This window comes from Branchiostoma lanceolatum, chromosome 19 (assembly GCF_035083965.1).
Source record: "Branchiostoma lanceolatum isolate klBraLanc5 chromosome 19, klBraLanc5.hap2, whole genome shotgun sequence".
NCBI classification, from domain to species: Eukaryota; Metazoa; Chordata; class Leptocardii; order Amphioxiformes; family Branchiostomatidae; genus Branchiostoma; species Branchiostoma lanceolatum.
This window is the reverse complement of record NC_089740.1, coordinates 3,598,191-3,625,827: the sequence shown is the minus strand read 5'-3', so window position 1 is coordinate 3,625,827 and position 27,637 is coordinate 3,598,191. Positions and strand designations below refer to the sequence as shown.

The following is a 27,637-nucleotide window of genomic DNA, read 5'->3' as shown; positions in this document are numbered from 1 at the left end:
TTCTTTTAGATTCAAATTACCGAATGTTCTGTCTATAGCAGGTTGTTATGTCTAACCGGAAATGACGTACACACCGTTCTATTTACCAGCTGAAACCGTGATGTCTGCATTCCGAAATGAACGGATGCGTGTGTGTGCTGTGAATGATACGTGCTGGAAAAACAACTGACTTCGTCCATTGCCCTTCCGTTAGGCACATAGCGCCCATACAAGTCCTCTATATTAAGTTACGACTGACTCGACATTTCTTCAATGTGCTAGTTCTTAGCAAAACAGATCAATTGGCTGGCTGTGAAGGAAAAACGCCATGCATCTAACAAAACAAACAAACAAACAAGACACCATAAAAGCACAGCCATAAGTAATATTGCGTACAGGAGTCCACGTAAATCCTAAATGTTCATAGGAGAGTTAAATGTCAATAAGTAACTTCTTACTTCTAATTGTTGTTCTATGTTCGATGAGAAAATCACACCATAGTTTGTTGATGAATGTTAGACACCCATATAAGAAGAAACACAAAGTAACAGTCACGCAAAGAATTGGATATATTTCAGAAACGGTTAGACGTTTCAGGTAGCACCTTTTGTCAGTAACTGGACGATATTTTGTTTTTTAAATTGTTTATTATATAATAGTGCCCCAGAGAACGGCTATATTTGTACGTCCTGTGTACGGTAGCCTAAACAAACATTCCCAAGGACAGACAAACTAAGTGCCACAAGTCTGTCACGTACTCAAACACGTAATATGATTAAAACATTTGTATGTGGATAAACAGTCTGACTTGTACAATTTTGCATTTTTTAAAAACATTTTTCTCATTCCATTCCATATAGAGGAAAGAGAAATATTGCTTCGATCACTATTATGTGAGGCCAATTGCAAATATCTGTATCTGTATCTATATAGCCGGTATAACCACCATTCGGCGTAAACAGCCAGCTTGAAAAGTCAATTTTGCTCAGTATAGGGTATCTTTTTCTGAAATTTAACAACAAATGCATATTTAGATACATATATGTCAAGTAATAGCAATATATAAACCTTGAAAGGTACAATAACTTTCACCCAACCACACAAAGCAAAACATGAAATAGTACGTTCAAATAACATGATCATCCATGACAGGGAAATATCAAGAACATTTGTTCGCAAATATAGGGTTTCTTGTTTTATCCTTTTGAAATTAACGTTAGTCCTTCGACTCTGTCCATCCAGAGGGCATATGTTTAACTGTTATTTTGTCGTACCCAAATTAAAAGAGGTCAAAGGTGAAGAATCTGCGCTAAAAAAAGTAAGTTGTTTTCGTCAACTTTTTTTAAGTCCTCTTTTTGCTTTCTCTTCAAGTTGATAAAAACGTGTTTTAGGACACAAAAGATTCCCTTCTTTAATTTAAACAGCCAGTTTGGACTTTGCCCCCGAACGATTAGAAAAAGTTTGCGATCGCGCCATCCTGTTATTTGTTTGAACTGTCTTTCAATCAAACAGCCCAGCTGACAATTGAGCAACTTTTTATCAGATAACATGACATCTGTACTATGTACCAATCGATAATTTCAAGGTAACGGTAGATAATTGCTGCCATTAGAATAGAAGGGGTAGATTGAATATGTCATTGCTAAGAGATCTTTAAGACATCTCAAGAAGGGTAGACAGACACTTGGTCCGAGTATGGCTAACCTTCATTTGACAATAGTCCACTGGGTAAAATAAACCGCCACTTTGAAACACGCTGAGTTTTAGAGATCTTTATACAGCACCCGCCGGGTATACAATTTAGATATACAGGAGTGCATTATACTGGGAGACGTTGTGTCCGAAATCTGTTTGGACGTATATTTTCAGGGTGGCGGACTTACGGACGCTGGTGATGGAATTATGTTAGTAGATTGCTACATATTTAAGTCGAAAGTCGATAGTTTTGAGGTGGAAAAGATTAATAATGGAAGGACATAACCAGGTAAAAGAAAGAGTAACCGTTTTAAGGGTCTTTTAAGTTGGGTCACAAAAAGAAAACATCCCCGCCTGAAAATCTGAAACATTAATACGCGCATAACACACGATTCTGATGATTTTGACGTAGTGAAAGTAGGCAACTTGTGCAAGTTGATTGAAGCTTCGAACAGATGGTAGAGAAAAATCGAAACATCTTGTACGGTGTTCATGACACTTGTAATAAGTCATACCTTCTAATGCCAAATGCATGGCAGTATCCGGAATGATATAGTCGCTGTATGCGTGAAAATATGGAACAGTCTGTGATGTATTCATCTATACCAACTTGTGTAAATCTTTAACTATTAAACAGTTTGTTTATCTATAAAGCAGACAACTTGTAATATTTCTGCCGCCTGTGTAAACACGGAGATAGCATAGCCATGATCATATCATTCTCTGCTAAACTTCTTTGAACTTCTCTGTCGTGCTAGCTCTCATGTTCGTCTATGTTATTCTAATCAATAGCAGATATTTGTTCTTAAGTGTTCTTATCGTAACAGCAGCATATACACACCCCCTGGCTTGTAACAAGGTACACTTTTCTCGGCTGATTGCCAATCGTACCAAAGAACACTTGAGCCCAAGGACGGAAAGTACCCGGATGTTAAAAAGGGGGAGGGGGACAGAGGGTGCCCGGATGTAAAAAAAAGTGGGCAATCCCTACGAGGTGCGAAGTGCCTACAAGAGAATAAGACTAATATCAATAAAAAATAGTATTTCAAAGCGATTTTTTTATTGTTTTCCGTTTATGTTTCCATTCATATTATAGTTTGTAATTTTTGTGAGGTGTCGGCTGTAGTAAAAAAGGAGTGTTATGTCTTTAACAGTAGTCCCGAAATGTGACCCAAAACAACGTAGATTCACCCTATTACCACTTATCAATGTTAGTTGACGTCGCGCAAAACAAGAAAAACTTTAAACCGTCCTAAGCACGTAGCCAAGTTTGAAATATCCTCGATCGAGACAGGGGCTTATCTTCTATATTTGACAATATATTGTATGTTTGTCAATCAAATATGGGGCGATCATTAGTGTACACACGCACACATATCCGTGCAACCAATCTCATTCCACGGAAATGTGTGGTCTCAAAGTTTCCCCTGTTATCTATATGGTAAAGTAAATAAGGCCACGTAATTTCGTGCTACTGGCGTGCATAAATAGGACAGCGGTGGGAGCCGGTATCATTTCCTGCACAAGCTGCAAGACTCAATCGTCAGAAAAGTATGTACTAAGTCTTTCTTACAAATCTTCAAAATGATATAGCTATGTAGTGAAAGCTCCTTTTTTTTAGGATTCAGGAAAAATCTGTGTTAGGTTAATCAGTGAACGATTCTATCAGGTTGATAGATTACGGAGGATTAGGGTTTTTATTTTGTACAAAACAGATAACGATTATCTTGAAGTGTTTTGCTAGTTCTTCTGCTACTACCTTTATCATTGCCACAGTGGTTTGGAGAACCAGTTGTTAGTGCTCTGAAGAAGTTAGCAGGTAACTTGACGTATGTATTGACTGTTTATAAGCCTTAGGCAAGGTAGTCCCATAGCTTTTTTTATTGGGGTATACGTAGTGGGTGGTTATCAATTGTGTATATGGCACCATATTGGAACCCTCTCATTTGACGTACCTCCACAACCGAAGTCATGTACCAATTTTACACCTTGGTTGAGAGAGGAAAGCTGTGTACAGTGCCTTGCATAAGCGCATAACATCGATGGCATGTCAGAGGATTCGAACACAGGGCCTCTAGGTTCTGGGCCAAACACAATAGCTGTTATACCAACACCTGTGTATGGTTGTGCACAAATAACCTTAATGCTCAGTCTTTTGTGATCCTCAACAGATAACTTGATTGGAACATCTTAAACTTTGTGCGATTTTCCTCAGTATGGTTACGTACATGCAGTACTACGTTTGTACCAATATGCTGCTCTATTTTGTTGTACGTCATTCAAGAAGAAAGAGGACTTTGGTGTAAGTTACAGGAAGTTTTGCAGGAAAGTTGCCCCTCACTGTTTTTGTCTTTACGAACAAACAACGCACTTAGAACCAATGGCATGCCGCCTGCTGTGTTCTATGTCAAGTTGTCAATGAAGAACTTTGGAAAATAGCAAAGTCGATTCAGTTGCACCACCACGCATGAAATACGGTTGTATGGTTATGTTCTCAATTGAACACTGAAAGTACAGCTGTAATATAGATACAAATATGTAAATTTGAAAAAAAAAACGAAAAACTTGTACTTGCTACATCAAAAATGTGTAAAATTCGTACCGGAAATCTAAGAATCTTACAGTAAGCACATTTTTGTTAAGCAAAACAATTGGTGAAAAATTTACGTCGTTCCCTGTCTTTAGTTGTCCTGTGGTGCACATAGACACTAACTGTACTTCAAGAGATTAGAACTTAGAAGAGCAGAGTTGAAGCCATTATGTCATTGCGTCTAGATTCATGTAAGCCGTCTATTTTGACTTTCAATATTTTGTCATCATTAAATAGATATAAACACCTTCCAGCTAAGATGAAATTGCAACAAAAACAATTAATGTTCAGCCGTTTTCAACAATACATTACTGCAATGTAATTTTTAACAGCTGAAGAAGTTTGATTTTCAAAGGCAAATCAAACGCCGATTGGAATAAATTCTATCGATCCATGATGTCCAGTTTTAACAGCATGTCTCCATCGGTTCCCGCTGTGTTTGTTGAACATAATTTGCGGTTTATCTTTGTCACGAGGAAAGCGGCATGGTTTTCAGAGCAAAGGTGGCCGGTTCGAAAACAAACGCCCCTTTTCTGCGCATGCGTACTAAGTGACACCTTGTAATACACCTAGCACAAAAAATTCAAAAACTTAAATTCCATACATCATATCCCCGTTATTACTTAATCAAGTTTACATAGTATCATGTATCATAACAGCTTATTTATAACAATCCACAGTGATACCAAATTTGTTAGCACCCTTCATTGAAGACTGACCATTCAAGTGCGTCAAAAAAGAGTGCTAAATTTTTCCTAATACTACTGTTTTTTCAACGCCCTACGAAGTCATGTTAGAGACTGTGTTTACACAATTATAGCTAAGGTGCTCAACCAATCAACGTGTGATTATAACAAACGGACTAACAGCGTAAAGGGCAAAAGACAAATTTTCCAACGATATGAAATGCAATATATAATGCAATTAAGAAAGTAACCAGTACAAAGATATGATTTACTGAACTCAAGTTTCCAAACGTTTTGTGTGAAGTTAAGTATCAAAATCTACCATTGTCTTCTCCGTATTGTTTTTGGTGTGTGTCTTTCTATCTTATTCAATTAAACGTTTCCGACCTTTTAGGTTTTGAAAATATAAGGGTCAAGGTCGATTTGGGCCATCTAGCAGCTTTTTTTGGTACGGCAGCAGTAATTCTGGTTTCTGCATTTTTTCTTTGCATACTAAGATCTTGGTTGCTTTGGTGGCCTATAGTTGATTGTAATTATTATCGTTGTTCTTTTTTGCTTTTTTTTTTGCTTTTTTTTTTGTGTGTGTGTGGGGGGGGGGAGTGTTTCGGTCCCCAACTGCTTGTCTGTTGTTGTGAAAGGAAAGGTATATAGATATTATAATGTAAGAAAGGAATTTTATGTTTGTTCCCGGGTTATATAACAACGCCTACGTGCAGGAATTCGCCTCATATCAAGTAAACAAGTCTGACCCGATGCCCTGAGTTAATCTTTAGGTAAACAACTTTTTTATGCAAATTCTGTTGAAGATGTTCAACGGTCACCTTGTGAGGGTGAAGGTAGCATTTTATTCACCGACTGTTCTACAGAACGTCCTTGTACTTTGGTCCTAGAGCAAAGAAACATGCCACAACGGGTCGTATGATCGGGATAGGAAGTTTTCAAGGACAAATACGTCACTAATTATAATCGCTACTCAGTTGCGAGAATACAGCTACGTTTGCGTGTTTTACGCGTGTTTTGCAACACTAAGTGCGCCTTTGTTCTGTAATTCTGTCTGTGCAGTATGTGTCCCATATTGGATGGTAGTATTAGTTGCATTAGTAGTAGCATTAAATGTAGTAGGAGTAATATTAATAGTAGTAGTATCAGTATTAATAGTAGTAGTAGTTGTTGTAGTATTAGCAGTAGTAGTAGTAGTAAAAGTAGTAGTAGTAAAAGTAGTAGCAGTAGTAGTAGAAGTAGTAGAAGTAGTAGTAGTAGTAGTAGTAGTAGTAGTAGTAGTAGTAGTAAAAGTAGTAGTAGTAGTAGTAGTAGTAGTAGTAGTAGTAGTAGTAGTAGTAGTAGTAGTAAAAGTAGTATTAGTAGTCCGTCTTTGCAGTTATACACCTTTTTAAGTTTTCATTGGCCCCAATAAAGTAAATACCATCAGAGATTAATTAAAATCTGCTTGGAGATCATGGAAATAACTAATAGATTTTAGGTATGTATCAAGAAGAACTATTTGGTGAAGTAACTATAAATTAGTACGGCATATTCAAAGGTGGGCAAACTATAATTGTAAATGAAAAGGAGGAACGTATCATATCCTCCCGAGGAAAAGTGACATGAAAAAAAATCAGCAGAAATACAATACAATGGCTTCTAAGATCTTCAAGTTACAAACATCTCTAAGTTAGACACGACACACGAACTAGAATTCCATCGGTATTTTTTAAATGACCCGTTTACATACGTACACTTTTCAATAATCCGTGTACAAAGTAGAGGAAACCGCTTATCTCGTGTGCCAACTTCCTCTCCTACATAAACATCCGATGACAATTTGGCAGCCTTCCGTTTAAAAAAGTGGACTACAGGTAATTTATAAGATAAATGTGTACAGTGACGGTTTAAGCATCCTGATTAGTAAAAAAAAATGGCAGTCAGTAAATTTAAAGTTAGCGGTTATGAGGGTATTAAGAAGAGCTTAACTCCAGACGTTGTTGTTATCCAACGACCACATTACTATGAATACAAAATTTACGAACTTTGTCACATATCCCCACGTGTGAATTAAGAAATGGACCATTAAAATTCACGTAATTTAATGTAGAATGTTGTTGATATCTAAGTGTGGGTACTAACAGAAAATATCTTTATATAGTTGTAATCAAATTTCTTACTAGTCCAAACTCATCGTTAAGTTCCCAAAATAATTTTTTTCCATTCAGTAAAAAAGGACCTGAAGTAACAGTTACACCTGTTTATGGGGCTAAATTCCCCTTTAAGTGATAACACGATAGAAGCACTCGCGGACTACAAGTAAAGTAATGATTGACATCGTAGACAAATACAGACGGAGTAAGGTCCAATTTACACGTCAACGCATGATGCAATGTATCGGTGTCAACCTGTCAACAACGGATTTATTCTGCAGTCTCACGTTTTTGGCGGCACCTCAGGGATGGAGCCTTTAACCCACATCATGCCTTGTGTAACACAACAAATAGCTTCGGATTGGCAACCTATGGGAAGGGGGGACGATGGGGGGGGGGGGGGGGTGTAACGGTTTCAATTTCTGCCAGTATGGGAAAGAAGAGGCAAGAAGGTGTCATTATCCTTATCATTTTCTATATCTTCATTATCAAAACTGACCATAGAAACTTATGCTGAACTTCTAACATGTTATGCAAACGCACTTCCGACCAATTCCCGACCTAGTCTGCAAATACGACCTCCCAAGAGAGCCCTCGGATTGGTCCACCAGGCTTTAAACACAAGATCATTCCACAATGTCATTTTGAAAAAAATTATTCAACAAATACAGAGTCTATCCAACCCAGGCCACCGGTATACTGCCCAGATTTCACCAAAGAGCTTGTGGCAATCCTCTGATTTGCTGAAAGCTGTTTGGTGGTGACGTCACCAATACCTAAAACTTTGGGACAGAAGAGCAGGGTCGATGCCGTCAGGCTTTGTTGCCGAGAGATTCGGCCTGGCACCTCAGATAAACACACCTTCCGTTTAATTGCACCGAATCCCGAAATCCCAAACCGGTTCCCATTCACTGCATTGTTAGTGACTCCGCATATCTGCACCGCGCATGGTCAACAATGCCGGATAACTGCACCAATTTTTTTCAAAAATCCTCGACAAGTTAACTGAAAAGGTGCGCTAAAATCGGCAAACGCGGTACAAATTAACCGATACCTGCCGGTGTAAAGGCGCAATACCGCCAATATGTTTAAAACTGTTTTGGGCAACAAAAGAAGGCGGTCTCCATTGACAGTTACGTTGATAGGAATCGTATGGGAGGTCCCGGGTGGGTCACCCGTAATCAGTAACCAAGTTTTAGTTTCAATTCCTAGCTTCATGGCGGTACATGATTTACGTAAATCGACAACTGTACTCTACGTAATGTAACACAGAAACTGTTATCCAATGAGTGGCATGACGATGTTTCAGAATGCCTCCCCTGTAACATTACGTGTGTTGTAATGCGGTGGATCGCATGGAAAAAAATGAAAGAATGCAAAATCAAAACAGGTTCGTAGTCATTTCTTTATTTTCAGTGAAGGGTCAATAAATAAAGTTGATAACTGAACAATTTCGTCTGTTTTCTTTGTGCTAGTGTTTCTGACAAACAATACACCCCCTCGCCCATGGTGGTGCGGTCTAGCTGGGCATTTCGCATAATTGCACCAGCCGGATAATTGCACCAAAAACGCTGACAAATGGATGGTGCAGTTAAGCGGATTCTACTGTAAACGGAAACACAAGCACATATGCAAACACAAACACGTATATACACACGCACGCACACGCACACACACGCACACACACACACACACACACACACACACACACACACACACACACGCACACACACACACGCATGCGCGCGCGCACGCAAGCACACAGACAGATTTGATTTGATTTAATTGACTGTAAAAATGTACAGCCAGGGCTACCCAACTAGCCGAAGGCTATTACAAAGGGTTAGCCCTGGAAGCAGTATTCAAAGTTCAATTCAGACGTTCACAAAGTACGTCAAGCACACACATGAAGGCGTACACAAAACGCAAAGCTGAAATACATAGAAGAAACAAAATTAACAAAAACCAGCACAAAACTGAAGTGCATATGGAAAAATGCACGAGACTAAGCTGTATATAAAATCGTTAACAGCGCCAAGCCAAAACTTAGGTTCACATTACGTACTAGGTTACTTAGATTGTACAATATGTCATCTGATATTTGAGACAAAATAAATTTTTCATGGAGATCACAAAAATTAAAACAGCGCGCAAATCACCCGACGGTGCATCGGTTTGGAACCGTGACCGTAGCTTTACAGCGTTACGGCCGTAACTTTTGCTATCCATGCATTGTTTAAAAAAAAAATCCTAAACTAACTATTTTTTCGGTGCATGTTGTTTCAGACCCGTACCCTCACGGTACAATAGCTATGGAAACGCCCTGCAGACGTATTTCCGAACAGAACCAGGACTGGTGGGGAAAAGTGCTCGGCAGAATCAAAAACCCAGGATTAGGGATAGCCAGGTAAGAATCGTTTGTTGTTGCATCCGTGAATAGTTTCATCAGGTTAGGAAGTGACTTAAATCACTGAGTATAGCGACTCTTTGCACACAGCCAAGTGTTTTATTCCGCCGACGTTTCGGTGACCATGTGTCATCTTCTTTAGGGTAGTTCTGACCGGTTTACGTTGCAATGTAGCTATCGGTGTCGCTGCCTACTTTACTTTTGGGACCGCATCTGTAAGCAGCGACACCTATAGCTGCAGTGCAAAGTGAACCAGTCAGAATTACCCTGAGTAAGGTGACAGGCGGTCACTGCAAATCTTTTTTTGATGAATCTCTATCATTGAACATTGGCTTTTAGTTGAGTAGCAACACTGCGATTGTCTTGTATCTGATATGGTACCGTCACCACAGGAAGAGCACTAAGGAACAGTCACAACATCACTGTTCCCTATGCCAGAACTAAGAGACTGCAGCAATCCTTCCTGCATTGTACCTTCAGACTGTACAATACCTTACCTTCCGGGTCCTGAACATTCAGTTTTCCGTTTGACTTGACTTGACTTGACTTGAAGTAGTGCAGTGAATTTTCTTTAACAGCTCTGTATTTGTCTTTGTACATTGGTAATGATTTTAATGAAATTTGTAACAAATGGTACACAATTCAGAGGGAACGCAGTTGTGTTCTCTCTGCCTATGTACATTTGACGAAGAAATGTGTGTAAAATGTATGTAATGAATAAAGTATGTCAACTGAGAATGTGACATTCCGGGCGCGGCCATTTTGTTTTTAGAGGTCACACATTTTACCCGTGAGTTGCATGTCAGTTGACAGCAATGGAAAATTGGCAAAAGTTCGCAAAGTTGCTGCAATGATTTGCCGCAAACAGGCGTAGTCCAGCCGCTTTAACGTCTGATTGTTTTTGTTTACTGCCGCAGCATGCTGCACGACGAGGTCACTATCGTGGCAGGAGGCATCGCCCTCATTATGCTCGCCAGGTTTTTCCTCATCCTCGGACCAATGGGAACCCTCCTCATGACCACGTTACTCCTCCTGTCCGTCCAATGGCTGCTCCGCCCGAGGAACTTCCCTCCCGGACCCTGGGGTCTGCCGTTGCTAGGCAACCTGCACCAGATCGCCGTCGACCCCCTCAAGATCATGACCGAATATGGAAAGAAGTATGGAGATGTGTACTCTATCAGGGTGAGTACTTCGTTGGGTGATCCTTAGGCAAACGGTCTTGTTTAAGCCCCTGTCACACTTGTGAGTATATACAAGTCCGCATGAGTTGCGTATTAACATGTTTTTGGTTTAGCTTAAGTTTACAGCCGAAGAAGTGATTTCTTAGGTTCGATCACTAGGCTGCACAACGGTGGGTCAAAGTAGAAAACAACTTTGTCCCCGAAAACTTTACTTAAACCAAAAAAATGTTAACGCGCAGCTCACGCGCACTTGAATATATACGCACAAGTGTGACAGGGCCCTTAGACGGTGATGTTTCAAAGAAAAATGGATGCCAGTGTGTAGCAAGAAAAAAGGGACAAAAACAGATCCGAAATGGATTCAGAAAAAGGGAATGTGATTTGGTAAGCGCTAGGAAATGGCTGGACTAAAATTCCTTAAGGCATAATGTAATACAGTTATTTTGAAACAGTGAAGATGTGCAGAAATGTAGCCTCCAGTACTTGATGGCATTGTGGGGCCCTGGGTTCCACCAGGAACGAAAGGGATGCGTGAGTGAGTGAGTGAGTGAGTGAGTGAGTGAGTGAGTGAGTGAGTGAGTGAGTGAATGAGTGAGTGAGTGAGTGAGTGAGCAAGAAAATGCGTGTTTGTGAGTGAGTGAGCAAGAGAATGCGTGTTTGTGAGTGAGTGAGTGATTATTAGTGAATGATTGAATAAGTGATTTAGTGAGTGCGCGTGTGTGTGTGTGTGAATGAGTTGGTGAGTGAGTGAGTGTGTATGTTTGTGTGTGAGTGACTGAGTGAGTGAGGGAGCAAGAGAATGTGTGTTTGTGTATGTTTGTGTGTATGTTTGTGTGTGTGTGAGTGAGTGAGTGAGGGAGTGAGCGAGCGAGTAAGAGAATGTGTGTTTGTGTTTGTGTGTGTGTGTGTGTGAGTGACCAAGTAAGAATATGTGTCTCTGTGTGTGTGTGAGTGAGTATGTGAGTTAGTGAGTTAGTGAGTGAGTGAGTGAGTGAATGAGTGGGCGAGTGAGTGAGTACGTTCCAATCATTGTGATTGAAAACTAATTTTACACGGTTTTCTGTTTTCGTCCTTTTGTTTGTTCCATAGATTGGAATGGACAATGTCGTGATACTCTGTGGCTGGGATGCCTTTAAAGAAGCCATCGTGAACAAAGCCGACGATTTCCGCCTGCGCCCCTCCCACCTCTACATCTACAAAGAATACGCAAACTCCAGGGGTATGTATCTAAAGTATCTCACTGGGTCGCGCCTGTTGGCGACTAGTCGCGAGACATTCGCTAAATTGTCGCGAACAGTCACAAATCGGTGCAAATTTGTTGCTTGCGTTTATTGAAATTTCAAGAAAATTGCAAATGGAAAATGCTTCAAATGGGCACGAACTAGTCGCCAATTAGCGATCAATGCTAATCTATTTTAGATGAATGTTAGTCATTGTACCAATGTTTTAAGTTATCCAGTATCTAACTTGGCGCCAAATTTAAGGATGTAACATTCCGGACTCGGCCATTTTGTTTGTTGAGATCTCGTATTACACCCTTGCGTCGCACGTCAGAACGCAAAGAAAAACTGGCGAAAAATTCACAAAGTTATCGCAATAATTCTTAACCCATACGTCATTCTACCTTTAGTTGTTTTCATATTCAGCTTACGGCGTCTTCTTGTTAACTGCGAGTTAAAAAAAAAATCCAGGGGCCCGGCTCTGCCAAAATACCCGGCACCCGCAGGCTTTCCCACTGGGCCAAGCAAGGGTCATGCCCGAGGGTGAGAAAAAGCCCGATAGCTACCCTTTGGGGGCCCTTTCTCCCATTGTAATCAAAAGGAAGGTATTAAAACTATTGTTTTGTTTTCCTGTTTTTGAAGGGATTGGTTTCGTCAACGACGCCACAACTCACAAGCTGAACCGAAAGTTCGTTCTCAAGACTCTGAAAGAATTCGGCCTCGGGAAACAAACCCTAGAAGAAGACATCGCCCAAGAGGCCCGCTATCTGTGTCACCAGATCTACAGGCATGACGGGAAACCGATAGGCATGATGGGAAGCATGCTGACCAAATCCTCCGCCGGTATCATCCTGCGCCTCGTTTTCGGGAAGCACTACGAATGGGACGACCCGGAGTTCAAACTCTTTGTGGGAAACATCACTCGAGGGTTCGACCTCATGACAATGTACGGCGCCATCTTTAACGTGTACCCGTGGCTGAGGTATATCCCTTACGTCAAAAGCCTGGGACAAGCTGTCATGGACAACATGTCGGACTTTAAGAAACTTATTTTGGAGAAGATTGAGCAACATCGGAACAGCCGAGTTACCGGGCAACCAAGGTGTGTACATGAAAATTTAAAATCTAACCGACATCTTTGGCACCGCAGTCATCCCTCAATAATGCACCGGTCACATTTGCACCAGTACCCGTAGGGGGTGTAGTCCCGGCCGGACCCCTTGGACACAAATTTGTTCCTGTGGACTGCCGGTCACCGGAATGGTACCTCTTGGTGTTTTGACCATTAGATCACGGTGCCTATTTGCTACCAGGTCCCGTTGATTCTAACTCCGTGTTAAAAACTTCCAGGGCCCCGGCCATCCCCCAAAATAGCCCGATAGTCACAGTGTACCCCACGGGGCCAGGTAGGGGTAATGCCCGAAGTGAAAAAAAAAAAAACTGCCCGTGGACTGCCTTTCATGGCCTCTTTTTCCAATCGTGACGTAAGCATATTCAGCCATCTTAAGCCGTGTAGTACCCGTTTAGAACTTTCATTCAGCCTGTCAAATTGTTGTTTGTTTGAACATTAGTGCAAAGGAAAACACCCATAAAGCCTTTTCCCCGCAGCTATTAACTTTTTCTCGTGATGTTATTTTTCAGGGACCTTGTTGACGCCTTCTTTGATGAGCTGGAAGAGGAGAATGGAGTGAACGACGTGTCCCACCTGCTCCCGATGGTGGCCGATCTCCTCACAGCCGGTATGGAGACCACCGCCACCACCCTCAACTGGGCCTCCCTCTACATGGCGCTGTACCCTGACGTACAACGGAAGGTCCAAGACGAACTGGAGGCAGCAGTCGGAAAGGGTCGCGCCCCCACCTTAGCTGACGTCCCGAAACTTCCCTTCACCGAGGCGACGATCAAGGAGTTGCAGCGGATCTGTAACGTCGCGCCTCTAGCGGTTCCGAGGATGACAGCAACTGATGTCGAACTGAGAGGCTACCGCATCCCCAAAGGCACCCAGGTTGGTTTGTTTATTCCTTTATTTATGTATTTGTATTTATTCATTTTTTTTTGGATTCCAAGTTAAACAATTGTAGGAACAAAAATGCAACTCACTGTTTTTTTTTTGTCGGACACTTGATATCACTAAAGGGTCAAAGTTCAGTGGACGTGTGTAAGGTCCCCCGTCCAGTCTGAAGCAGTCTATTACTACTAGTAACCTGTTGGTCGTATCTGCCCATTGAATCCAGTGGCTGGCATTCAAGATAATTCAATTCCGAATTGTTATGCAGAAATCTGCTGTCTTAGGTCTCTAAGGTACGGGTTCATTTCGGAATAATTTCTGACGCTCCGTTTGATTCTACTAGGTCTGCATGAACCTGTACACCGTTCACATGGACCCGAAGTATTTCGCGGAACCGGAAGTCTTCAATCCCAACAGGTTCCTGGGGGATGACGGGAAGGTTCAGAAGATGGAGGCATTTGCTCCCTTTTCTGCAGGTAGATTATTTTCATGTTTCCCTTTCTTTGTGCGTATTTTGCCTTTATGGTATGTGGTATGACGTCATAATCCAACATGGCGGCGATCAGGGAAGACAGCTAAACCAATACAGCTTTGAGTCATCATGTTTTGAATAGTTTCTAATTTGTCATGGTATTTTTACAGGTCGCCGGGTTTGTATCGGAGAGCAGATGGCCAGGAACGAGCTCATGATCTTCTTCACCACCATGATGACGCACTTCACCTTCAAACTGCCAGAGGGCGCCCCTGCACCGGACACAAGCAAGGGGAAGCTCGGGATCACATTGAGCCCGCCAGACTTCGAAGTTCTCGCCGTCCGGAGGACGAGTGGAGATATTCTCGAAAGCATTTAGATGGTGTAATCAGAACTCCCAAGTGAATGTCATCTTTTAACAACTTTTAATGTCAGTATTAACTGTGACATACCTCATTGATGCCAGTATTTTTCAAATCTTGGCTGTAGCTTTGTGAGGGGGAGGGGGCGAATTACACGGCCTCCTGTTTTAACTTTTTCTCTGTTCAAAGAAGATGAATCGTCCAACAGCATGTTCTTAACGTGAGATTCCTGTTGCCTAATGTACCGCAAATCTAGTTCGCATGAACTAAATTTCGCGGTAGGGAAAAGACGGAGGGGTTCACTGTGTTTAGAATTTGCGCCGGTACAAAGGGGTTTGCGGGTTTTTCACTTGGCCGGGTCTGTTAGCGACAGTCCGGCAAAAGATATTCGCCTACAGCCATTCGCGAGCAGTCGCTAATCTGCTCCAAGTTCTTGCCAATCGGCGCCAAATTGTCGACTGAATTGGTGATTAGAAAAAATAAAAAAATAAAAACACAGTTTCATTCAGCAAAACGCCGTGGATGGGCGTGAACTAGTCGCGAATTAGTCCCAAACAAGCACCATCACTTTAAATCTATTTTTGATGAATCTTAGTTGTTTAACATGAGTTTTTGATTAAGTGGTTACAATTCGAGTTCCATTTTATGCGCGGCCATTTTATTTGTAGGGGTCATGTATTTCACTCATGCATCGCATGGCAGTGTGGCTACAAGGGAAAATTGTTGAAGAAAATCGCACTGTTGCCGCAAATATTTTGTCGCCAACAGGCGCAGACCAAAGAGATACCCGCTTTACTGACATAAAATTTGTAATTTCTCGGATGTAATGGTTTTCGCGGTGGAGTGGTCAACGCAAAAACCACGAACATAAAACTTACTATGTATGTTTTAAGATTTACAGTATTATTGAGTTATGGTTAAGTCAATGGGCTGCACAAATATTATCAGCCATAATCTTTATGAAGTTTTAGGAAAAGAATCAATTGTAAGAGTGCCCTGTATTGGTTTCTAAAATACGAACAAATTGAAAAACAGTCATTTTCTCTATTGCTCAGGATTACCCTAAGAAAGTCCAATACCTTCCCTATAATATACAAATTTCTTCGATAAAATGATTGACATATTTACAGTCTTTTCCACCAATGGTTTTTAGGAATTGTCAAGCTACATGCTTTTCCCAACTTCTTAGCATGCAAGCCAAAATAAAAAAATGTCTTAATGTTCTTTTTGATATTTTGGTCAATACTGTCCGTGGTTGAAAATCATAGTTTGTATTTACTCAAAATATCCACTAATATAACCATACAAATGTACAATTATCGTTAGATTTTGACCCCAATGTTCACAAGCAAATTCAAAATACAGTTTTATGTATAGGCCGTGACATAATTCAGGTATGATTTAATGTTCAGCTATACCGTTTATGATACCAATTCTAAAGATGTCAAGAATGTACATGTATATTTCTGGTTGCTTGCATCGCAAATCAACCTTGCTATCACCGGGACATGGAAGCAAGTTCCTCGGGGCATGTTGGCTATGGTGCCGAAGAGCTGACCTTGGTAGACTCTGGCCATGGGAACAGTCTAGATTCTGGAAAAAGGAATCTCTGATCTAGCAGAATAGCTCACGAACTGAAAATCATAATAAGTTGATTCCATATCTTGTATATACCTTGAGTACTTTTGACAATGAATGTAGAGATTTTTAAAATAGCCAAAAAACATTATATAGCTTCGAAATGCAAAATCAGCAATATATATTCTCAAAGAGATAATATATATCTAGATCTAAGGAATGTGAATATATGAATCTTAGAAGATTCTTAGAAGAACAATATGAAAGTTAAGATATTATCTAAGGTATAATTCATTTTTATTAATTATTGATCAAATTCTAGAAGAAATCCATTATGTTTTAAAGTATTCTCTAAGGGAAAATAATTGTAATAACTCAAAGCTTGTATGTTGTAATACAGAAGATTTGATCATTAAAGTTTTCAAAGAGCCTGAAACTGTATTTAATGTGTTTTAAACCGTAGTGGTTTGTTGACATATCTCCGGTATTTCTAAAGGTTCTTGTTCCATGTTTTGAACCAGTTCCTCGTAATGCCTTGGTCGGGGCATGACATACACCAGCCGTTCCCAAAACCGTTCGTCCCCCCACCTCAGGTACGTGTTCGTCTGTAGGTAATGTTTTATATCCGGAGGGGCGTCGTCCACAGGTATATCCTCCAAAAGAATCATGATCAGACGATTGGCCCGTTCTCGCAAAACCTGCGCATGCGCGGCTTGAAATTCCAGCTGGCACCAATCGCTGTCCAGGAAATTTCTGGAGACAACAACGATGGTCCGCCTGCTCTCCTCAACAGCGTTCAGAATGTTCTCAGCGATGGGAACACCCGGGATAAAGTCACGGTGGTGAAGACAGACTCGGAACGGAGGTTCCCTGGTCTCAAGACCTGGTAAGATGTGCTGAAGGATGAAGTCAAGGTCATGTTGACTGTAGGACAAGAAGGCGTCGTAAGGTTTGTCCATGTCTTCGTTGTCTTCTCTGAACCGCCATCCGTACCGAGAATAAAGGTAAACTTGTAGGTCTCCCTTCTTTTTATACAGCACGAATCCAACTACTATAATCAATGAAAGGAGAACAACCACAATAGAAAAACCGATGGTTATTTTACTCTTCCTCTCTGTGTTTTGAAGATCGCAACCAAGGCTAATTGACGAAAGAGTTTCGATGTTTTCTTGGACTTGGTTTTGTTCGTGTGTACATGTGATATTTCCTTCTTTTAGGATCGATTCTTTGTTCCGGATCCAGTATTTGAACCAAAGAATGTCACAGTCGCATCGAAAATTGTTCCCGCTTAAGAACAAGTGTTGTAAGTTCGATAAAGCAGAGAACAAGTTTTCGGGAAGGGTATTCAACAGGTTGTCTTCCAAACTCAATACTTCCAATGATGGTAAATGACCAAAGGCGTCCCTGTTAACAGCTCGAACCTCTGAACTATTCAGATAAAGTTCTCTCAAGTTTTCTAAATGCACGAACTCATATCCTGTGATTTCTTCAATATCATTCCCGTCCAAATAGAGAATTTCTAACGACTGAATGTGGATAAATGCTGCTGAATCGATCTTTGTAATGTTGTTATCGCTAAGATACAACTCCCTGGTTAGAGGAGCTTTCATGAAAGCAGTTTGCTGAATTCTCCTGATGTTGTTCCTCCTTAAGTGAAGGATCGTTACTACATTTGGAATCACGTCAGGTATGACGAAAAGGTTCTTTCCCGAGCAGTCGACAAGTTCATTCCAAGGTGAAATAGTCGAATTTGGTTCTCCCTGAACCATGCAATCGCAAGCTGAAGGACAGTCGGACGAATCCCACTTCTGACACCATGTTTGAGATGGGCTTAGGTCATCGAGCTTTATTCCGCGCAAGTCTTCAGGAACATGGCACGTCAGCTCTTTAAAATCTGTCTTTGCATAAAGAACTCCTCTTTGGGCGGTTGCAATGTTCTGTAAGAGCTCATATATCATGCAATCACATATGATGGGGTTGTGACGTATTTGAAGCGTCAACTGATGATGCAGGCCGATTTTGGCATACCTATAGTGATCATTTCCGTCTATAACAATCCTAGGCAAACTGAAAAAGCTGAATCTATCCAGCTGAAAAGGAATCGATAGAAGCCTGTTCCAACGCAAATCTAGTGTGAGTCTAAGTTGCTTCAATGACTGGCTTGCACTTATGTCAAAGTAAGAGTTTGTGGCATACACAGTCGTTATTGCGTTGTGTGACAGATTAAGTGTGATCGTTCTCTCCGCTACTGCGAGCGTTGGCAAAATGGATGCGTCTAGAGTTGATATGTTGTTGAATGAAATGTCGATATCTTCACAATACGTAGACGATAACCCCAAAAGAAGGCCTTCGACCGACTTCAGGTAGTTATGATTGATTGATAACAATTTTAATCGTACAAGTGGCCGGAGGATGTCGCTTGGAATATCAATGAAATTGTTATAGCCGAGCTTTAAAGATGTCAGGAGGTGTACACCAAGAAACACGTTCCCCGGCAATGAATGTAGGTAGTTTCCTTCAAGATTCAATGAGAGCAATGCTGGCAAGTTGTGGAAGAGTGAAGTCCCTAAACGCGAAAGATTGTTATAGCTTAGGTCCAACGATGTTAGCGACTGCAACCCTTCAAATCCGTTCTCCTCTATTGCTGATACGAGTCCCACGGAAAGATCCAATTGTTCAAGACTACCAAGAGCCCGAAACGTTTCATTCTGTATCAGAAGAATGCTGTGGGGATGCAAATCAAGTATCCTGAGATTTGACAGTCCATAAAACGAACTTGGATATATAAACTGAAGAGACCCTCTGACAGGATACTTTTGACCTGCGGGTCCTGGTAATGTGACATTTCTAATAGGGCGCATTAGGGACAGCACTAGAGTGCCTAGTTCTGGTAAGGCCTTGAAGGGGGAACCATCCAAGCTATCTATGAAGTTACCGCTCATATAAAGATTCTGGAGATTTTGCATCATCAAAAATGGGTCAGATAAGTTTTTTATTCGATTGAATGACATGTCGAATGATCTTAGCTTTGGCATATTGTTCAAGCATTCGGGTTTTATTTCTGGTATTTCGTTAAAAGAAAGGTCCAATTCCTCTAAGTTTTTAAGATGAGCTTGATCATTCGTTTGATGGTAGATGGCTTCCGGAAATGCATCCATGTATAGCCAATGGATAGACAGTTTCTTTAACTTTGGGACAGAGGCAAAAAGGTCAGGGTCCAACCTCACTGGATCCAGGGGTTCTTTTATCCGAGAGAATGTAGTGTGGGGGTCATAACCATCGCTGAATAGAGAAAGGTCGTTTCCTATATCTAGACATTCAACATGTGTCAACCCATGTAATATCTCCTTTCCTATCTCCTCTTCGAAACAATCCCACAGCCGAACTGTCTTGATGAATGATGGTAGATTGTCAAAAACAGTAAAATTGGAGTGGTTGATTTTATATATACAGTTTACAGTCAGCTTAGTGACTGTTGCATCGAAGAAGTCAACGTCAGCGATGTTTAAGGTAGTTATATCTGAACCCGTGCATGTGTACGTTGAAATTGAATATTGAAGTGCACAAACCAACAACTGACTACGAAAGACTTGAACGTCACCGTTGCTGCTGAGGGTAGGTCGTATGTTCGATACCGTTGTCGTAGCAACGTTTGCGTTGCCATGGCAGCCGACATAACAGATGAACATGAAGAGCAGAATACCCCTCATCTCGCCAGGAGGAATCTTGCTGAGGTTCACCGCTAAGGGGGGATGCAACGGTTCCAGTAGATACCAGTAATGTATGCAATCCTATGGGAAATTAGACAAAAAGAATGTTTCATTATCTCAAGGATCAAAACTTCTGAGCAGGAAAATTTACCTGCAAATAACAACCTGTTTTGTCAACAGTCCATAAAACGCATTTTCTACAAATGCTAAATATTGCGTGCGTACATATTAGATTAAGATATATCATTGGAAAAAAACCCCATAAAATTTGTCTTATCATAACTACCCCAAATACCTGTGAAAAATGTCCCGAAGAGAGGATTTTCAATGTTTTAAAACTCAGCGTTTGTTTACTTTTTTGGCTTCCACCTTCCAAAGAAAGTCACGTCGTAAACCCACTCCAAATGCTTGCATATTTATTTATTTTATTTATTCGGCTTTCCAGATTAAAAACAAATCTGTGATATGAAATGAGATACATGAGAGTTCATGGTGTGCTTCAATTATTCGCCCTTATTTGACTGAGACTAGTCTGAGACTAAAAGTGACTGCGTCACAACGTATACATCAATTTGCCCAGAAGGCACAATGCTATACAGTCAAACCTGTCTAGTTGGTTACACAATGCTCAGGTAAGGGGTCATATGAAAATCAGTGAAGGCACTTAGTTTTAAGGAAACATAACACAGTATGACAGTATGCCTCCGTGCCCCTCGTGGTTCATAGTAGTTCGGGTATAAAGTAGTGCGTTCCAGAACTTGACAAGGCTGTATATTTTTTTCTGTGCACGTCAGCGAGGCCGTGTAAAATACTTTCTCAAGGGCATATCGGCATATCATACTTTAGGTGGCGCCAGGGGTTTCGAACCCAGGACCGCTGGGGTGAACGACGAACACTCCATGACTTAGTTTACCCAACTGCGTGGTAGTTCACACAGTAATTACGACGTAGTTGGCTAAACCACGTCGTAGTTGAGTCTGCAGTTCAATTTTTGGGTATTATGCATATAATACAAAACCAAACAGTTCTTCCTACTACGACACACTGGAATGAAATTCAGTTAACCGAACAACAACATGGTAGCTTGAGTTTTAAGTACGTTGTTTTAAGATAAGGAATAGTCCATAGTCTTGTTTGTTTTCTACTTTGTAATGTTACAATGTAGCATTTTAGTTTCTCATGTTTTATAATTTATATCCTCTAGACCACGTGTGGTTATCTGTGCAATTAGCCCAACTGGGCAGGAATATACAATAAATACTGTTATCATTACAATACTATTATTTAATTTGTGCCTCTGCTACTTCCGGTACGGGTAAATTTATGTCGTGCACTCGATTAAAAATTGCAAATGCCTGACTGTCATTGACAATCTGGTCATGTCCATTAGTTTCCCATATTGCAAAATACATGTATTTTCACTCAATTTCGGAAACAAAATCTTACTAACAGTCGATTGTGATGCGTTGTGTGCATTTGAAAACCAGAAAACGTATAAAGTAAGAGAAAGTCTCTATCACTAACCCTTGAAATCTTTCAAGGCTGCCAATACTGTATGTAGAATTAGCAACATTCAGTACATACGCTTTCCATTATTAAGAACTCCTTGAAATAGCTTTCTACATAGGGAGACAAATCCTGTTCAACAGAACACAGCTTCCTCAAATATAAATAATTTATATAATGAATATACCCTACCTGTGAGACAAAATGGACGACGATGTTAGAGATCTTGCTCTGCTGATACGTGCCGGAATCACTTCTGCTTGAAATGTTGTATAACCGGTTTTGTTCAACGACTGTGACGCAGGTAAATCGGGTATGTCAGTCGACTGCGACCTGTTGGCGACACTTTTTTGCGGCAACCTTGCGAATTATTCGCAGATTTTCCCTTGCGGTCAAACTGACGAACGTGCGACGAGTTTGCGAATGAAGCCCAGATGAGCAGGTTTTTGGAAATCGTAGTGTTGCCACTAAATAAGTCATTCGTAGATTCGAATATGCATGTGCAGTGTCAAAGGTAAATGCCCCTGAGATGTAAACAAAACCCGCTGGGGAGTTGTTATGCAAATCGAGACCATGTCGAGATGAGAACTGTTTACAAACCAGGGGCCTTCACCTTTGACACTGCACATGCGTACTCGAATGTCCGAATGGGCTTACTAAAAACCAATGTGAAATGATTAATTTGAATTAAAGATGCATTAAAAGAGATTTGCAGTGATAAGATGAGTTTCACTTAATGTCATACTTGGTCGTGGATTTGAGAGGGGGAGGGGGCGAAATACACGCCCTCATTTTTTTTTTTGTCCTGACGTTTCATAGTCCAACCAACTTTAACAAAACACGCTTCTTCACACACTCGAACTCACAGCGCTCCATTGCTAGTTACCAGAAAATGGTAAGGTTTTGATGAATAACATTCGGACACATTCATTTTAATTTAAGAACATTTGAGAAAGAAATGCATCCAAAAGGTTCATCAACTCTACACCATTTGCGTTACTACCGGTAAACGATGTGAGACATTTTTGTCAAGTTAAAGCACTTTCCGATTTTGTACTACGCTTCTGAAATTGAACATCACAACGGAAAATCTTGGGATGACACTATGCCCACCGCCATAGATATCTGTGCAGTTAGGGGGAAAGACTATGGTCTTGCTCTGCCCGATCAAAATCTTTAAAGCTGTCCAAGGCTTACAAATAGCGACTTCGTACTAACTTTGTTCTTATTTCTTAGTTACAATATCCAGGACCAACGGGACGAAAGCTACATCTAGGACCATTTAATATTTCTAAAATAAATGAATCTAGACGTTTTACATGAGTTAACTGATGCTGTCTATGAAGTTATAGCTATAGAATTGCCATTTTTTTTCTAAAACTTTTGACTTCCCTTCACGGTGGTCAAAAAGGCCTTGATTTTTCCTCACTTGTAAAGCATGCATATTGATGAGGAATCGATGTCAATCACCCCTGTCACTACTGGCAACAGTAGCTGATTGGTTTACGCCTTTGCAGGCGGGAAGTAGATTTGTTTTGGTTGCACCAAGCCGAGCACGATTTTGCCCGCGAACTTGTCCTTTTCAAATGCACGCCTTGTCTCCGCCCCTATTGTTCTCTGGTTAACACATTAACAATACCCCAACTTTCATTTCAATCATTCCCACGCTCAAGCTTCATACCTCTTTGTTCATACTAACACCACCGTTTCAATTCTTTCTTAGCTACATTTTAGTCTATCCTACCACCAGCGTTCCCGCCAGGCAAACCTCAGTGCGTCTTTGGACGCACTTTTTTTGGAAAAGACGCACTCAGCTGGGCTGAGTGCGTCCAAACAAAATTTTGAAGGGAGGCTAATTTCTGTCACAAGTGGAACTAGAATCTTAGAACAACCGCTCATTTAGTAAGAAAGAAGCCTACGATGTACTTCCAGGGTTCTCTGTTACGCATTGTTAGCAGTCCAGGGCCAGGGGCGGAGCACCGCACGCCTTAAAAACATCAAACTAATGACGGGCGGCCCTGGCCCCAGTGAGACACGCCCCCGTAAGCTCTAAGATCCGAAGTTCAGTGAAGTGCCGACGGTCCTATGGCCGCGGGGCCAGTACACAAGATTCACTCGAACAAGGAGCGCCTCTAAATATCGTGTTGTTGCCCTCATTGTACTTTTTTAATGACAGTCATACAGATATTTGCGGCTCTATTAGTATTTTACAAGCCGTTTATATCTTGATCATGAACTGGGACGAGCTCAGGCGAAAGGTTCGCGCCAAACATGATCATGAAACGCCTGAAGAATGATAGCATCACAACGTACTAACAAAGCACACGGCAAGCACATCGATACATGAAAAAAATTATGTATGTCCCAGAAACTAATACAATTCACTAAAATCACACCCAACTTCTTGTAACCCTTCGATTTTATATAGAGAAATGTCATTGTGTTTATCAACTTACAATGTGATCGTGATTTCCCTCTTTTACGTTTGGATGCGGTGAACATACCTCAGTGCAGCCATCTTGTCAAAAGTTGTGTCGCGATTTCGTTCAATTTGCTATTGGAAAATTGACGCAAAGACCTGATCTCTGGCTCGCAGTATGACTGCACGAGTATGAGCATAGTTTTACGTACATCTAGGAAAAAAAGAATGGTACGTACAGGTTGAAGAAAGCATGGAGAGTCGTCACTGGGAGCCGAAGCACGCACGGCTTTTCTGTAGAGACACAACTTTCTTTTCCATGGCTGTCGCCTGTAGGACTGTTTGCCTTGCAGCTACGATTTTGCCACTGGATGATCATTGATTTTCTAGGATCGACCCAACATTGAACCGGCCTGGATGTCATGTTCACTTTTGTGACGGTAATTTATGCTTCTTTGACCGACAAATGGATTCTATACTTATCGCATATCGTCCGCCAATCAACTAGTTTCGTACTCGGTAACGTTACGAACGTTATGTTTTTTAATAAACTACGGCCTGCTTGTGAAAATTACTTGTAAGCTCATGTTTACTTACCTTTTCCTGTTAGTAACGTTCACGAGAACTACCGGTGTTAGTGACATAAAAACGAACTCTCCGGTCGAGAACAAACGATCGAACATAAAATGAAAACTGATAGCCGGTTTTATCAAACTAATCAAAGACTTAAATAGTATTTTCCATGCTCATTATCAAATTTGGTCGGTATCCACGAACCTCAAAACACGAATATAGAAGTAAAACAATGTGTTAGAAGTAAACAACAACGGGTGACAACATAATCTACCGATTTCCTGCGTTTTGAAAAGCACATTTTTGGGTCGTTCTCGTTAGCACTGCCACCGGCTACCACACAAAACGCCCAAACTAAGACCATAAAGAAATCGCAGTTCCCGAAATAATTCACCGTAATTCCCGGCCGAGGGTTCTAGATTATAAGCGCAACCGCCGGAGACGCCGCAGAACCCGCCGATATGATAAACAAAACCCCGGCCTTTACTCCGTACATTACTTTCTTAAACACACAGACACTCAGAATCAACAAATAATATTCGAAAAGTTCATAGATGAAGTCGAATATTTTCATTGTAAACAAATACATTGAATTTTACCACATACAGAGACCACAAACGTAGCACTCACCTTGATACATTTGCGTGTTTGACAAGAACTGGTGTACCGACGTGTCTGGCGCTGTCCTACACAGCGACTCAATAATCACACCCTACGTTGTCCGATTTTAAAACGCATTCTTTCTGATATCAAACTCCTTCTCGTCATTTTTGTACTAGAACGCGGTCTAAAAACCGTAATTCAATACGCGTGGTAACGTTAACAGCGCATACGCCAGCGATTGATGTGCCGAATGTGTCGGCTTGTGCTGACACTAAAAACTTCCTGGTAGCAAAAAAATGGTGCATTCCTATACAAAGGAGATGTACGTTGTATAAAAATACGCATGAGTAAATCAAGGAGTAAATCAACTGCTGGGGAAATAGGGAAGAGATCAGAGTGTGATTGTTTGACAGCAGAACTGGATTTTCCTTTGTTCTACAAACCGATGCCATGTTCTGGTTCCTTGAGATAACACACTTGCGGGTCTTATTCGTGTATTTTTTAGCGAAGCCTGAGGGGCAAGCTTGAACATTCTGATAAAGAGATTGAATTTTAGACCGGAGCACTGAATTGGTCTATAATGCTTTATAAGTATGGGGTGGGGGGCGTAACTTTGGTCAGCTATTACTTCCTAACCATGAATGAGAAAGTAAAGTGATTTCATTCCCTCAAATACCCGCCAAGTGCCCTATCGTTTGAATGTAAAGTTTGAACATTCTGATAAAGAGATTGAATTTTAGACCGGAGCACTGAATTGGTCTATAATGCTTTATAAGTATGGGGTGGGGGGCGTAACTTTGGTCAACTATTACTCCCTAACCATGAATGAGAAAGTAAAGTGATTTCATTTCCTCAAATACCCGCCAAGTGCCCTATCGTTTGAATGTAAAGTTTGAACATTCTGATAAAGAGATCGAATTTTAGACCGGAGCACTGAATTGGTCTATAATGCTTTATAAGTATGGGGTGGGAGCGTAACTTTGGTCAGCTATTACTTCCTAATCATGAATGAGAAAGTAAAGTGATTTCATTTCCTCAAATACCCGCCAAGTGCCCTATCGTTTGAATGTAAAGTTTGAACATTCTGATAAAGAGATTGAATTTTAGACCGGAGCACTGAATTGGTCTATAATGCTTTATAAGTATGGGGTGGGGGGCGTAACTTTGGTCAGCTATTACTTCCTAACCATGAATGAGAAAGTAAAGTGATTTCATTTCCTCAAATACCCGCCAAGTGCCCTATCGTTTGAATGTAAAGTTTGAACATTCTGATAAAGAGATTGAATTTTAGACCGGAGCACTGAATTGGTCTATAATGCTTTATAAGTATGGGGTGGGAGCGTAACTTTGGTCAGCTATTACTTCCTAAACATGAATGAGAAAGTAAAGTGATTTCATTTCCTCAAATACCCGCCAAGTGCCCTATCGTTTGAATGTAAAGTTTGAACATTCTGATAAAGAGATTGAATTTTAGACCGGAGCACTGAATTGGTCTATAATGCTTTATAAGTATGGGGTGGGGGGCGTAACTTTGGTCAACTATTACTCCCTAACCATGAATGAGAAAGTAAAGTGATTTCATTTCCTCAAATACCCGCCAAGTGCCCTATCGTTTGAATGTAAAGTTTGAACATTCTGATAAAGAGATTGAATTTTAGACCGGAGCACTGAATTGGTCTATAATGCTTTATAAGTATTGGGTGGGGGGCGTAACTTTGGTCAGCTATTACTTCCTAATCATGAATGAGAAAGTAAAGTGATTTCCATTTCCTCAAATACCCGCCAAGTGCCTTACCGTTTGAATGTAAAGTTTGGACATTCTGATGAAGAGATTGAATTTTAGACCGCAGCACTGAATTGGTCTATAATGCTTTATAAGTATGGGGTGGGGGGCGTAACTTTGGTCAGCTATTACTTCCTAACCATGAATGAGAAAGTAAAGTGATTTCATTTCCTCAAATACCCGCCAAGTGCCCTATCGTTTGAATGTAAAGTTTGAAGATTCTGATAAAGAGATTGAATTTTAGACCGGAGCACTGAATTGGTCTATTATGCTTTATAAGTATGGGGTGGGGGGCGTAACTTTGGTCAGCTATTACTTCCTAACCATGAATGAGAAAGCAAAGTGATTTCATTCCCTCAAATACCCGCCAAGTGCCCTATCGTTTGAATGTAAAGTTTGAACATTCTGATAAAGAGATTGAATTTTAGACCGGAGCACTGAATTGGTCTATAATGCTTTATAAGTATTGGGTGGGGGGCGTAACTTTGGTCAGCTATTACTTCCTAATCATGAATGAGAAAGTAAAGTGATTTCCATTTCCTCAAATACCCGCCAAGTGCCTTACCGTTTGAATGTAAAGTTTGGACATTCTGATGAAGAGATTGAATTTTAGACCGCAGCACTGAATTGGTCTATAATGCTTTATAAGTATGGGGTGGGGGGCGTAACTTTGGTCAGCTATTACTTCCTAACCATGAATGAGAAAGTAAAGTGATTTCATTTCCTCAAA

General features: G+C 40.8%; 3 protein-coding genes across 3 annotated transcripts; 2 read left to right on the top strand and 1 right to left on the bottom strand.

The window, feature by feature from the left end:
* The first annotated feature begins 3,133 nt into the window (after nucleotides 1-3,133).
* Nucleotides 3,134-13,216, top strand: LOC136425855 (cytochrome P450 2F2-like). The gene is made up of 6 exons (XM_066414790.1): nucleotides 3,134-3,225; nucleotides 9,372-9,492; nucleotides 10,410-10,674; nucleotides 11,763-11,892; nucleotides 12,536-12,995; nucleotides 13,207-13,216. Exons 2-6 carry the CDS (start codon nucleotides 9,398-9,400, stop codon nucleotides 13,214-13,216), a joined length of 960 nt encoding a protein of 319 aa, XP_066270887.1. The 5' UTR covers nucleotides 3,134-3,225; nucleotides 9,372-9,397.
* A 289-nt stretch (nucleotides 13,217-13,505) lies between these two features.
* Nucleotides 13,506-16,749, top strand: LOC136425567 (cytochrome P450 2U1-like). The gene is made up of 3 exons (XM_066414485.1): nucleotides 13,506-13,898; nucleotides 14,245-14,377; nucleotides 14,544-16,749. Exons 1-3 carry the CDS (start codon nucleotides 13,521-13,523, stop codon nucleotides 14,750-14,752), a joined length of 720 nt encoding a protein of 239 aa, XP_066270582.1. The 5' UTR covers nucleotides 13,506-13,520; the 3' UTR covers nucleotides 14,753-16,749.
* Nucleotides 16,089-22,001, bottom strand: LOC136425566 (toll-like receptor Tollo). Its single transcript, XM_066414484.1, has 2 exons — nucleotides 21,722-22,001; nucleotides 16,089-20,104 (listed from the first exon to the last, which is right to left on the bottom strand). The coding sequence occupies exon 2, from the start codon at nucleotides 20,021-20,023 to the stop codon at nucleotides 16,766-16,768; it is 3,258 nt and encodes a 1,085-aa protein (XP_066270581.1). The 5' UTR covers nucleotides 20,024-20,104; nucleotides 21,722-22,001; the 3' UTR covers nucleotides 16,089-16,765.
* Nucleotides 22,002-27,637: the final 5,636 nt, after the last annotated feature.

Bases quoted from the DNA above. Each gene is read 5' to 3' on its own strand.
- LOC136425855 (XM_066414790.1), top strand. From the start codon at position 9,398: ATGGAAACGCCCTGCAGACGTATTTCCGAACAGAACCAGGACTGGTGG. The intron at 9,493-10,409 runs GTAAGAATCGTT...TTACTGCCGCAG, and splicing joins CCAGGATTAGGGATAGCCAG to CATGCTGCACGACGAGGTCA. The intron at 10,675-11,762 runs GTGAGTACTTCG...TTTGTTCCATAG, and splicing joins GAGATGTGTACTCTATCAGG to ATTGGAATGGACAATGTCGT.
- LOC136425567 (XM_066414485.1), top strand. From the start codon at position 13,521: ATGTTATTTTTCAGGGACCTTGTTGACGCCTTCTTTGATGAGCTGGAA. The intron at 13,899-14,244 runs GTTGGTTTGTTT...TGATTCTACTAG, and splicing joins GCATCCCCAAAGGCACCCAG to GTCTGCATGAACCTGTACAC. The intron at 14,378-14,543 runs GTAGATTATTTT...GTATTTTTACAG, and splicing joins ATTTGCTCCCTTTTCTGCAG to GTCGCCGGGTTTGTATCGGA.
- LOC136425566 (XM_066414484.1), bottom strand. From the start codon at position 20,023: ATGAGGGGTATTCTGCTCTTCATGTTCATCTGTTATGTCGGCTGCCAT.